The sequence below is a fragment of the Urocitellus parryii genome, chromosome 5 (assembly GCF_045843805.1).
Source record: "Urocitellus parryii isolate mUroPar1 chromosome 5, mUroPar1.hap1, whole genome shotgun sequence".
In the NCBI taxonomy this organism is placed as follows: Eukaryota; Metazoa; Chordata; class Mammalia; order Rodentia; family Sciuridae; genus Urocitellus; species Urocitellus parryii.
The window spans coordinates 186,977,034-186,989,522 of record NC_135535.1 but is presented as its reverse complement, the minus strand read 5'-3'; the positions used below and the strand labels follow the sequence as shown (position 1 = coordinate 186,989,522).

Genomic DNA, 12,489 nt, shown 5'->3' with positions numbered 1-12,489 from the left:
GCATGGTCTGGGTCCAAGTCCCAAGGTCCACTTCACTCACCCTAAGAGCACACCATTTGGCTGGATGGACCTCACGTAGCCCCTCAGGAGCTGCCCTTCCTTAACATCCTGGATGGAATCAATTTCTGGATCTTCTACTTTGCTTTTGGTCTCTGGGTTTGTCCTAAAGGAATAAAAGGCTTACGTACACACAGCTTTAACCTCTCATTCCCACCCTCCCCAATTCACCTGCAATAATTGTACTTTGCATGTAAGAATACACCTCTGGATCTATCCATAGGAAATAATCTCCACACCTAGACCATATTCTCCTGGAGTTCTGTCAGGCCAGGGATGCTTGCCCAAGAGCCAACCATGCAGAAACTGGGAGAAGATGACCAAGTCAGTAAGAAGTCAAACCTAAAATTGGCCTTATAAATACCCATTTCTATCCACAGAGCATGAGGACTTTCATCCCTTTCGTGCCACACTCATGCCCAACCATGGAAATCCTGAGATTAATCCATCTCCCCTCTTCTCTTTTCACCTACATTTGGATGTCTGAACCTCTCCCTGAGAAACAAGAGCCTGAGCAGACAGGGTTCTTCCAGCAATCTGAATGTCCCCAGCTTTTGTGGATAAGAGTTTCAGGGTATAAAGTGGATGAGCAGAGAAGAAAGGTGGCAAGTCCAAAATTCCATGTCAGGCACATGTAGCTGCCCCTCAGTCCTCTGACTTGAGTCTTCCTCCCTTCCTATCCCAACAACATGGATACTCACCTGGATAATCGCAGTGATAAAGTTAATACATGGTCTCCAGTGGAGAGGACATAACATCTGGAAGGAGAGCAAAAGAAGGAAATACTCATTGTCGGTATCTGTGGAAATATCAAAGGGCCTCAGCTGTCTTTCCCAGAGGTGAACAAGAGGCAAGAGCAAAGAGACACGAGGCCTGGGTTCTATTTTGTTCTGTTGAAAACCTGCTAAGGAACTCTGGTTAAGTCACATCACCTCTCCAGACCTTAGTTTACTAGTCTGTCAAGTAAAAACAGCACTACCTAGTCTTCTTACCCAAGAAAGGTATTAGGAAAAAAAAAAGTAAAGATGTGAAAGCTCTCTGGAAGGCTCAAAGAGTCATACTCCTTGTACACATGGTCCCTGACTTATAAGGGGTTTAAGATTTTATTTTTTTTTTTAACTTTAAAATAGTGTGAAAGTAGTATGCATTCAGTAGAAACCATACTTTGAGTTTTGATCTTTTTCCAGGCCAGTAACAAGCAGTAGAATGTGCTCTGGTGATGTAGAAGCAAGCCCCAGCTCCCAACCAGTCACGCAATCACTAAGGGAAACAATGCTCTGTAGTGTGGCTGAGCTGGATGTTTGGTAGGTAAGGTGAATTCAATGCATTTCGACTTAAAATATTTTCAACTTACAATGGGTTTATTGGGATAGAATCTTCTACACACACAAGTTGAGGTGTATGTGCATTTAAGAAATGAGACCAGGGCTGGGGTTGTGGCTCAGTGGTAGAGCGCTTGCGCTTGCCTAGTATGCATGAGTCACTGGGTTCGATCCTCAGCACCACATAAAAATAAAATAAAGGTACTGTGTCCACCTACGACTAAAAAAAATAAACATAATACATACATATATATACATACATTATATATATATATATATATATATATATATATATATATATATAGTGTTCACTTAAAACTAAATATAAAAAAAAAGAGAGAGAGAGAGAAAGAGAGGGAGAGAGATGAGTCTAGTCCTACATTAGATCCCAAGAGTGTCTGAGTGTCTGATCTTAGGACAGTGTGAGAGAGAGACAGACAAGACAGATTAACCACAAGAGACCACAACCAAGGAAAGATCTACTGAAGATACAAATAGCAGTTCAGAAGTAGTGGATCAGTAAAACCTGAGCAGGGAAGGTTTTGATGGGAAAGCAAGGTTGACTCTTGTGTTTATAAACTATTTCATCCAAAATGGCAATTTGTTTGTAATCCTAAGTGGTAAGAAGTAAAAAAGATCTCAGCAATAATACAATCCAAATTTTTCCCACAGTTTGATATCTGCTTTTTATAATAGGCATCAGGGCCCTCAGAACTAGAAAGGTCTCAAGAGATCACCTAACCTTAAGCAAGTAATTTGTTACTCTCATCTGACAAATGAAACTGCAACTTAATGCTACTCAGCAGTCTGGCTGTCACAAAAAATATTTAAAATAAATACACTATTAAAAATTCACCCTCATTTTTGTAAGTCTCAAGAAACAAACCAGAGAGGGCTCTGGAGGTCTCTGAGACTTATTCTTTTTTTTTATTTTCCCAAGCCCTGGTTATTTCTGTGTTGTTAGATCTGATAGGTCGTTGAAAATTTAGGAGGTACTAGTGACTGGATACTTGAGATGAGAGAGGGCAATGAATATTCTCCAGTCTCTGCCTCCTGAAGGGCTCTGTTCTAACTACTAGCCAACTTTATTATATTAAGCTAAAACCTACCCTTTCAACACCAGTATATATTCAAGCTATAAAATAGTCTTAAACTCTAAATGAGGTAGGTTCATTTTAGGGCACATGAAATAGTTGATAAATAAAGCCCCTTCTACCCAACCCCAAAAGCTTACTATACATTTATAGAAAACACCTATGGATCAGTTATTTCAAATTAAGAATATGTATCAAATAAAAATGAGCAAGTGACTTGGACAGGCAAATCAGAACAAATGTAAAATAGTCAATAAAAATGAATAATATGAAAAATGCAAATTAAAAGGAGACACCCATGTGTCTGCTATACTATTTTTTATCATCATCATAGTTTTTGCTTTGAGATTCACAGCAATACTTTTTTTTTTTTTTGAGACATCCATTTCTGCTTAACCAATGGCTATGATAAAAATTAAAAATACCCAGGATTCTGGGTACAGTGGCATACACCACACACTTATAATCCCAGCAACTCAGGAGGCTGAGGCAGAAGAATTTCAACTTTGAGGATAGCCTGAACCTAGCAACTTAGCAAGACTCTATCTTGAAATAAAAAATTAAAAAGGTTGGAAAAGTAGCTCAGTGATAGAGATCTAGCCTGGCATGTGTGAGGTCCTGGATAGGAAAGGAGGGAGGAGAGGGAAGGAAGGAAGAAAAGAAGGAAGGAAGGGAGGGAAGGAGGGAGAAGAAAAGGAGAGAAGGAAGGAAAGAAGGAAAGAAGGAGGAAGAGAAAGAAAGAGAGAGGGGAGGGAGGGAGTGAAGGAGGGAGGGAAAGGAAAGGAAAGGAAGGTAGGCAGACAGAAAGACAAACAGAAAAAGAAAGAAAGAAAAGGAAGGAAGGAAGGAAGATCCAAGAATATCCAGTGTTTGTAGGGATGTGAGAAAGAATCATATGCTGCATACTGTTAATGGGGAAATAAGCTAGCATAATCTTTTTGGAGGGTAATTTGGCAAAATGCATAATGACATTTGATCCATTATTTTCACATCTAGAAATTTATTTCCAAGGTATACTTGCTCTAGTATCCAAAACATATATACAAAGATATTCACCTTAACATTATGGCTTATCAGAGACCAGATTAGATAATTTTCCCCGCTTTGGGTACTGGAGATTGAACCCAGGGGTGCTTAACCACTGAGCATGCCCCCCACCCCTTTTTAATATTTTATTTAGAGACAGGTCTTGCCAAGTTACTGAGGCTGGCTTTGAACTTTTGATCCTTCTGCCTCAGTCTCCCAAGTGCCTGGGATTGCAGGCATGTACCACCACACCCCCAGCTCTGGTTAGATAAATTTTGATAAGAAATGGGTAAACAAATATTAAAAATAAGGTAACAGAGGGGATGGGTTGTGGCTCAGTAGCAGAGCACTCACCTAGCAGGTGTAAGGCCCTGGGTTTGATCCTCAGCACCACATAAAAATAAATAAATAAAATAAAGGTATTGTGTCCAACTACAACTAAAAAATAAATTTTTTTAAAAATAAGAAGTCTGTGATAAACTGCTCCAAGGAAAATTTCTACTATAGAAAGGAAAATTATATGTACATGTGTGTATAATGGTAAAAACTGATGGATACAGAGAAGTGATAGAAATTCACATTTTTAATTTTTTATATACTTGTTTTATTTTCAGTATCAAATCATGGATTACTTCTACAAAAGAAAAAAAATCCAGCAATTCCACAGAAGGCAAAAAGAGGAAGGAAACATGGCATACCTGACAACTTTCTGGGGAATGAAGTCCTTCAGGGGCATCTCAGAGTAGGAGTCACTAACGTGAAATATGCTGACTCTTCCCATCCTCCCAAAGGGGAAAGAGACAGTCAGCCCTTTATTAGGTGTTACCTTCACCACTCGGCCCATGGCCACATCTCCTTTCTCAAGCTTGTGAGGACCTGGTGGGAGAAGGAACCAGATTGAGGGAAGAAAACACTGGAATACTCTTCTACCACAGGCTGGGAGAGGTGGAGGCTGCCCAGACCTGGGGCATCCATGCTGAACAGACCAGAAGGATCACAAAGACCTAGCTCACAACACCATGTAGCAAGAATCCCAGAACTATATGGTGGACAACTCTTTCTGAGGGACCTGAAATAATAACTGTAAGTAAAGGTACTCTGACAGTGGTAAAGAAACAGCCCAGAGAGAAAAGCGCCAAGAGAAAAACTTCCCAGAACAAATCATACTTGGCTTTACGCAGATTCCAACTCTGAAGGCATCCTTCAACCTGGGCAGTAACTGAAGATGCCTTCCCCTCCCTTCTTCTCCCCTTTCTTGCCCCTTGCTTCCCTTCCCTTCCACGGCCAGGCACCCTTTCATTCCCATACCTATGAGTGAGAGACACAAGAAGGCCTTGGAGGAGTCTGGGCCAACCACGGTGGCCCTCAAGGCCTGTCCAATCTGGAACTTCTTATCTGGATGTTTCAGAACCTAGAAGGATAAAAAAATTCTTCTGATGCTTCAAGAAATGCCTGTCATTTATCCAAAACCCTAACATTTAAATATCCACAGTAAACACCTCCCAAACCAATCCCTAAGTAAGTACAGAATTCTTTGTACCCACTGGGAACACACATCAGACAGTCAAGCTTCAGGAGCCTGGGCCTCCTTTCCAGAGATCTAATGCACACTGACCTTGAAGCTAAGAGAAGTGAGCAACAAGGGAATTCTCCCCCGGATATCTGGTGCAATCTCCACCTCAAGCCATTTCTTAACCACATTATACTGGGGAAAAAAAACAGGAGCTATGAGATAGAATAAATACAATCATCCCTTCTCTCCCCTATTAACATACTCTCATAAAACCATAAGCCTGAAAAAGTCTTAATCCCACACTTTTCCAAGGGACAGGAGTCCAGCCCTCCACCCCACTAGCCTGAACCAATCTCCACTTCTCACAGGCTTCATCCAGAGCCTACCACAGCCTTGGTTAGTCTGGCAGAACATGTATCCCTCCTCAACTTCTCATTTGAGGCAAATAAGGACCTCAAAGATGTCTTCATGCATCAGGATCAATCCTACCAGCCTCTCTACCCTCCTGCATGATTGACTATGCCCACTGATTGTTGATTGTTCATCATCTCCATGGGCCACCATCTTATTTAGTGCTTTTTTTTTTTTTTTTATGTGTGTGTGTGTGTGGTGTTGGGGATTGAACCCAGGGCCCTGTGCTTGCAAGGCAAGCACTCTACCAACTAAGCTATATCCTCAACCCCCAACATCTTATTTATAGATCAATTTAGATTTGATTCTTCACTGTTTATAGTGTTCTGCCATAAACAAAGACCTCAAGGTTCAAGTCAATACAATAAAACAAGAAGCCACTATGAACAAAGCATTATGGTAAATACAAGCCAGGTGCTGCCTTTGAGGAAACTGTGGTCTAAGCAGTAAGTTGAAAGAATATGTAAATAACAGAGCCATAAGCAACATACAGAGAGTACAAAACACTACAGGAGTACTGATAATGAGTAATCAGGAAAGGGGCTCTGTGCTGAACCCTGAAGGGTAGTAAGCAATAGGAATAGAGTACTCAAGGTATAGAAACCATGATGTGTACAGGAAGGAAAAAGACCGGGAGTTTTCAGAGAGACAGGTACACAGGTGCCTAAGGTTAGCTCAGGAAGAGCTTTATACTCTATTGTAAAGGCATCCAGGGTTTATGGACATCTATAGGTAGTAGATAACTAAAGAGATCAAGCATCACTGACATGCTCAGATGTTTATGGAAGAGGTTCTGGCAACTAAGAAGAGGTACCCCTAAAATTCAAGGCCAGTCCAATTTCCTCTGTTGATAGGCTCTAATGGGTATGGTTATGATCTCTCCTTTTTGAAACTCCTATTGCACTTGGGGTTAGATTTGATTATTCATTGTTTATAGTGTTCTGCCATAAACACAGACCCCAAGGTTCAAGTCAATACAATAAAACAAGAAGCCACTATGCACAACCTGGGACTGGGGATTTGGCTCAATTGGTGGAGTGCTTTCCTCACATGCACAAGGCCCTGGGTTCAATTCCCAGCATCACCAAAAAAAAAAAAGAACACATAACCTGGCACCTGATTATATATTGTTTTGTACTACTGGTGAACTTAATGAAACGCAAGACTATAAACCTAGTATTATACTTATTTCAAATCTTGCCCTATGGTCTATTTTTGTCTCCATTTATACAATTAATCTATAATAAACATGGTGAACTGCAAAAGACTTGATACTTGATTTAAAAAATATAATTTACCTCCCTGATCAAATCAGAGGTTTTCTAGGAGCAGAGGCCACATGTCATCTCTCACAAGCTCAGCATGGTAGCTAGCAAACACAGAACCAAATGCCCAGTCCTAATGGCCTAAGTCTCCAGCTTTCACGCCCCCCCACCCTTTCTTTTCTGAAAGACATACCACCTCACATTGCAGGGCAGCAACTACTCACCCTCTTTAAGAAGCAAGTCACGATCTGACCAGCATGATACTGCTTAATCTTCTCCATGGGACTGGCAGAATAAGTGTTAAGAGCAGTGTGGCCATCCTCCTCCAGCTCACTGTTTGCAGAAAGACAATGGAAAACATAAAACAACCTCTAGGTGAGGCTTCTAGTTTGAAACCATCTCCCCTAATTGGCTGTGAACTAATTGTAGAGGATTACCCTACTCTTATCTACCCTCTATGGCTGATTTCTCTCCTTAAAGGGAAATCCTCACAATACTGACCCAGGGTTAATCTTTTCTATGTCATTCATGTAGGCATGAACCAGACTATAACAATTTCTGTAAAATTAGGAAATAAAAATGCTTTACTTCTTTCATAGTACTTTAGCTTTTGCTTTACAATTTGCAGAACTGCTTCCACAAATAACTTCACAGAACTTAACAACAATCTCATAATGAATTAGGCAGGGTAGATATTAAGCCTGTTGTACATTATTGAAACAGGAGCTAAAGTCAAGGCTTGACTCAAAACCAGAACTTGGACCCTCTGCTAGCCCCTCCTCTATTTTCTTCAGAAAAGCAAAAAAGTCATGGGATATGAAAGTTACCAGTCCAAAAATCATTTTCCCTCCCCCAAAATAACGAAGTACTACCCCTACTTTTCAAATAATTTCTTAAACAACAACAACCAAAAAAAAAACCTCATCAATAAAATGGTACAAGTAATGCTGGCAAAAATGCAAAACATGATTACAAGTGCTGGTTGAAAATAGTACCTTCCTACACTAAAGTTGCAAGGCACATATCCTGTGACCCACTAATTCCACCTAAGAGAAATACTTACGTGTACGTCCATTACAGTAAGTTCACTATGGTATAATTTTTAATATTTTTATATAATTTAGAGAAAAATTGTAAACAGCCCCAAATGTCATCCATTAGTTTGAGAATCTGTACAATTTGGCACAATCACAGGACAGGTTACTATTTTATCTATAGTCACAAAAATGGATAGATATCAAAAACAGTGAATGAAATAAAGCAAATGAAAATTCATAGGGCTGGGGATGTGGCTCAAGTGGTAGCGCGCTAGCCTGGCATGCGTACGGCCCGGGTTCGATCCTCAGCACCACATACCAACAAAGATGTTGTGTCCGCCGAGAACTAAAAAATAAATATTAAAAATTCTCTCTCTCTCTCTCTCTCTCTCCTCTCTCACTCTCTCTTAATATAAAAAAAAAGAAAATTCATGTAAACTGATAAAAAATAATCAATTAAATGTTTTTCATCCCGATTTCCAAATATTTATTTTAAAACATAACACAGGGCTGGGTTGTAGTGGGGCACACCTTTAATCCCAGCAACTCAGGAAGCTGATGCAGGAGGATCACAAGTCCGAGGTCAGCCTCAACAACTCAGTGAGGCCCTCACTTAGTGGGACCATGTCTCAAAAGATAAAGGCTGGGACTGTAGCTTAGTGGCAGAGCACTTGCCTAGCATGTGAGGCACTGGGTTCAACCCCTGGCACTACATAAAAATGAATAAAATACAACAATAGAAAGGACTAGATAAGTGGCTCCAGTGGTAGAGTGCTCTGGGTTCAATCTTTAGTACCAAAATAAATAAAATGTAAGCATGAGAAAAATATCATATAATGTTCATACCATGTTTATCAGGGCCCCTGAGATTAAAATAAGTCACAATACAACACAGCTGCCTGGAGGAGCGAGAAGTCCTGGGATTTGTCTATCTGTTATTATATCTCTGCATTTCCCACCTCTTTAATAAATCTATTCATGTTCTGGCTTGGCTTGCTTTGCCACAGCCAGGAACTGCCACTCTGGTTTATACCACAGTCTCCCAGGATAGGAGGGTAGACCAATGACAGCAGTAATGATGACAGGCAACAGGCACTCTCAGGACCACAGTGAGTCTTCCCACAGAGTTCATTAAATTATCCCTGGCAGTATCTATTAATTTAAGACAACCACCTTCAGTTTTAATAAACTATTTGACTTCAATACTAATTATGGGTCCAATTAAAATATGACATCACAACTCAGGTGAAGATGTAAAGACTAAAACCATTAACATGATGAAGTCTCTTTAATTTCACAACAAAGACTGGAGTGGACAGAATCAAAATCTAAAAAACTAAGGAAACCAAGAAATAAGCAAATAGAAGTGTGGTTCATTCATCAAATCTCATTATTTTAGAACCACAGACCTGACTCTTAAAATTCCAAAAGTATGGTCAGCATCTGGAACTCAATGTCCCAGGACTGTTTCCATTATGTCAGGCACAAGGCCTCTCAGAAGTATTAGCTTCCTTTGCTGATCCCTTCAAGATGCTGACCAGACCTTCCTCTTTGGAAATTGCTTTAGAGTTCCTTCTGTAATAGCCCCAGGGGCATATGGCAACCTGAACGGCTCCCCCAGGGAGGCTGAGGCACATGCTAAACATGCATTCTTTTTAAAAATTTTTTAGTTATAGTTGGACACCATGCCTTTATTTTATTTATTTTTATGTGGTGCTCATGTGCCAGGCGAGTACTCTACCACTCCACTGCTGAGCCATGACCTCGGCCCCACTAAACATGCATTCTATCACTGAGCTACATCCCCAGCCCTTTTAATTTTTTGAGACAGTCTCACTAAGCTTCTGAGGCTGGCCTCAACCTTGCATTCTTCCTGCCTCAGCCTCCCTTCACAGCCTTTCTCATCAATGAGGCAAAATAATACAGAATCAAGATGAAAACTTAGGATTCCTGATTCCAAAGTTCAAATCTCTTTCCGTAATAGGACTGTGCCACTAGGATCCCCCTCACCTTGGCCGAACACTCAGCTCCAGGATAGTTCGAACAAATCTGGGATGACTGATTGGGAGAAACCTAGAGAAACAAACAAATCAAATCACTTCTCTTATTCTCTGGAACTTGGTGATCTGGAAATCAGGACTTCTATCTACTCCACTACAAACCACACCTAAGCCACCAACCTCCTGTACCACCATGGATGTAAATGTGTCAGTCTGAGAGGAATGTGTCCACTCTCATCCCTTGCAGTAAATGATGAGGAGCTGGTTTGTCTCATCTTTTAGGACTGAAAAGAACATTCCTAACTCCTTTATTCTAGAAACAAGGAAACTGAGGCCTAAAAAGGATATATGACTTACTGAAGATCCACTTAATTCCTGAAATTTACAAGCAGACTTTGAACTCTTTTTTGACTTTTCTTGTTATAGCATAGATTCCCATTAGAACAACATATAACAGATTTAAAGTGAGTGTAATTAAGGTGTGAAGTGGAGGATGGATTATGACAACTGCTGATGTATACTGAGCAAGAGCCATTAGCCATGCAGCCTACTAGGCACACACCATACATGTTCTCTCAGTCTTCCCCACAGCCCTACAAGGTAATCACTACAATTACTCTCACTTTACAAATCAAGGAAATAAAATTCAGAGAATTAAGTAATTACTAGCACCTGGGTATGGTCAATCTGGAATTCAAACCCAGAATCTGACTTAAAACCCACACTCTTCACCACCACTCCCTATTTTTGTAAGATATCGTGCTAAAGGGTTCTTTAGAGAATCTGATTTACATGCAACTTTTTGAAATCTGCCTATATTCCCCACATATTATGACAACTTCCCCTCAAAGCCAGCCCATCCCTCAAAGCCTCCATACTTAAAAGTCTTCACATCTCGTCCACCAATCACTCGGGCTGTGATTGTCTTCCCAACTTTCAGCTTGGTAGTAGGAGAGGTGCCCACTGGAACATCATCCAAGATATGGGACGCATGGATACAGCCAACAATGCCATCTTCCAGAGTCACAACCACATGAGTGGGCTTAACAGACTTGACATTTCCAGTGACAATGTCCCCAATAACAAAGGTGTGCTTCTTTTTAGTCCCTACAGTCAGAGATGGATCCCCCTCCTCATCCTCATCAACTGTCTCAGAATCCTTCCGGGTCTCTCTCATGGTCCTTTTGGCAGCTGGCCCCTCAACAGCCAGAAGAAGACCTGTTACTCCTGGTTCTGTGGTCTTGAGGGTTAGGCAGACACCCTGTCCCACCTGCAATTTCTCTGAGTCAAAGCGGAAGGTGTCATTGAGGTGAGAGGTCAGGGAGAAAGCTACCAGGTGGCCAGTCTCCACTAAGGAGGCCACAGCAAAGGACTCCTCCAGGTGTTGCACGATGGCCTGGTGTTTGCTGCCTTTCTTCAGCTGGAAGAGAGAAGAAAGCAATCATCCCTGCTCTCCTTACCCAGCAGCATCACTTGTTCTTGGCCTCACCAGGCAGGGTGAGATTGGAGAAACCTTCTGGCATCCAGAGAACTAAGCTGTAACCAACTAATTTTCCCTCCGCAGAACCAGCTTTCCCAATCTGAACACAACTCATGGAACTTCATCAGAGTCACCTGGACTTAATTTCTGTTTTGAATTCAGATTTCTTGGCCCTATCCTAGAACTAGTTAGTTCTGAAATTTAGAAGTTATTTAGACAATTCTGATGCACAGCCAGGTGATCTCTTGGTGGCTCTTTGGCCTTAAGACATGGTGGGTCCTCTCAATCCTGTGACTCTCCTACCAATATGTTCACTACTTCCACCATTCAGCCAGTATCATTAAGAAGAGATCATCATCATGCACAAGGCACCCAACCTGACTTTTCTCAAAATCCCAGTTGTGACTCAGGAGGCTGAAGCAGGAGGATCTCAAGTTTGAGATCAGCATCAGCAACTTGGTAAGACTCTAAGCAACTCAGCAAGACCCTGTCTCAAAATAAAAAAAAAAATTAAAAGGGCTGGGGACTTAGCTCAATGGTTAAATGCCCCTGGTTTCAATCCCCCAGTACCATAGTATTGCTTTCTGTTCTCCCTTTGTCTCTCCTAAAGTTTTAAAACTATAAGTAACTCAAGGTCAAGGATTATATTTAGGTAATTTTAATCCATACTTCATGCAATTAGGTGCTTAATAAGTACTTAGGATGAAGACCAAATAAATATGGGTTGCACATTCCTAATCAGAAAATCGAAAACCCAAAATGCTCTAAAATCCAAAACCTTTTGAATTGTATCAGTACTCAACTACTGAAAATATTCCAATCTGAAAAACTGAACTCTGAACTGGTTCCAAGACTTTTGAATAAAAAATATTCAACCTGCTCATCTGTCACCAGAAGAAAATGCTACTAATTTTCAGATTTTCCTCAAATACTTTTTTTACATCACACAAAAGCATAGCATAAGAGGCACACCAGGAGTGAGGATGTGCAGCCTGGAGGTTAGAACCAACCAGACCTGTTTTGTTTGGTTCATACAATGTTTCGTAAAAATCAAATTAGTTTCCAACATTTTCTACATTCATTCAAACAAAAATCCAAATTCTGTCATCTCTTAAAAATCAAGGCATTTCGGGCTGGGGATGTGGCTCAAGCGGTAGCGCACTCGCCTGGCATGCGTGAGGCCCGGGTTCGATCCTCAGCACCACATACAATAAAAGATGTTGTGTCTGCCAATAACTAAAAAAAAAAATAAAAATTAAAAAAAAAAATCAAGGCATTAGGGCT

At 40.8% G+C, this 12,489-nt stretch overlaps 1 protein-coding gene across 2 annotated transcripts in view; it reads right to left on the bottom strand.

Annotated features, from left to right (window-relative positions):
- Pdcd11 (programmed cell death 11) overlaps positions 1–12,489 on the bottom strand; it is a 44,178-nt gene that overhangs the window by 6,511 nt on the left and 25,178 nt on the right. For both annotated transcript variants that reach the window (XM_026401113.2, XM_026401114.2), the window contains exons 20-27: positions 10,604–11,145; positions 9,736–9,798; positions 6,913–7,021; positions 5,115–5,204; positions 4,808–4,910; positions 4,198–4,375; positions 759–815; positions 41–163 (exon numbers count right to left, since the gene is read on the bottom strand). In XM_026401113.2, coding sequence (XP_026256898.2) covers positions 41–163; positions 759–815; positions 4,198–4,375; positions 4,808–4,910; positions 5,115–5,204; positions 6,913–7,021; positions 9,736–9,798; positions 10,604–11,145 — 1,265 coding nt within the window. The remainder of the gene's footprint in view (positions 1–40; positions 164–758; positions 816–4,197; positions 4,376–4,807; positions 4,911–5,114; positions 5,205–6,912; positions 7,022–9,735; positions 9,799–10,603; positions 11,146–12,489) is intronic.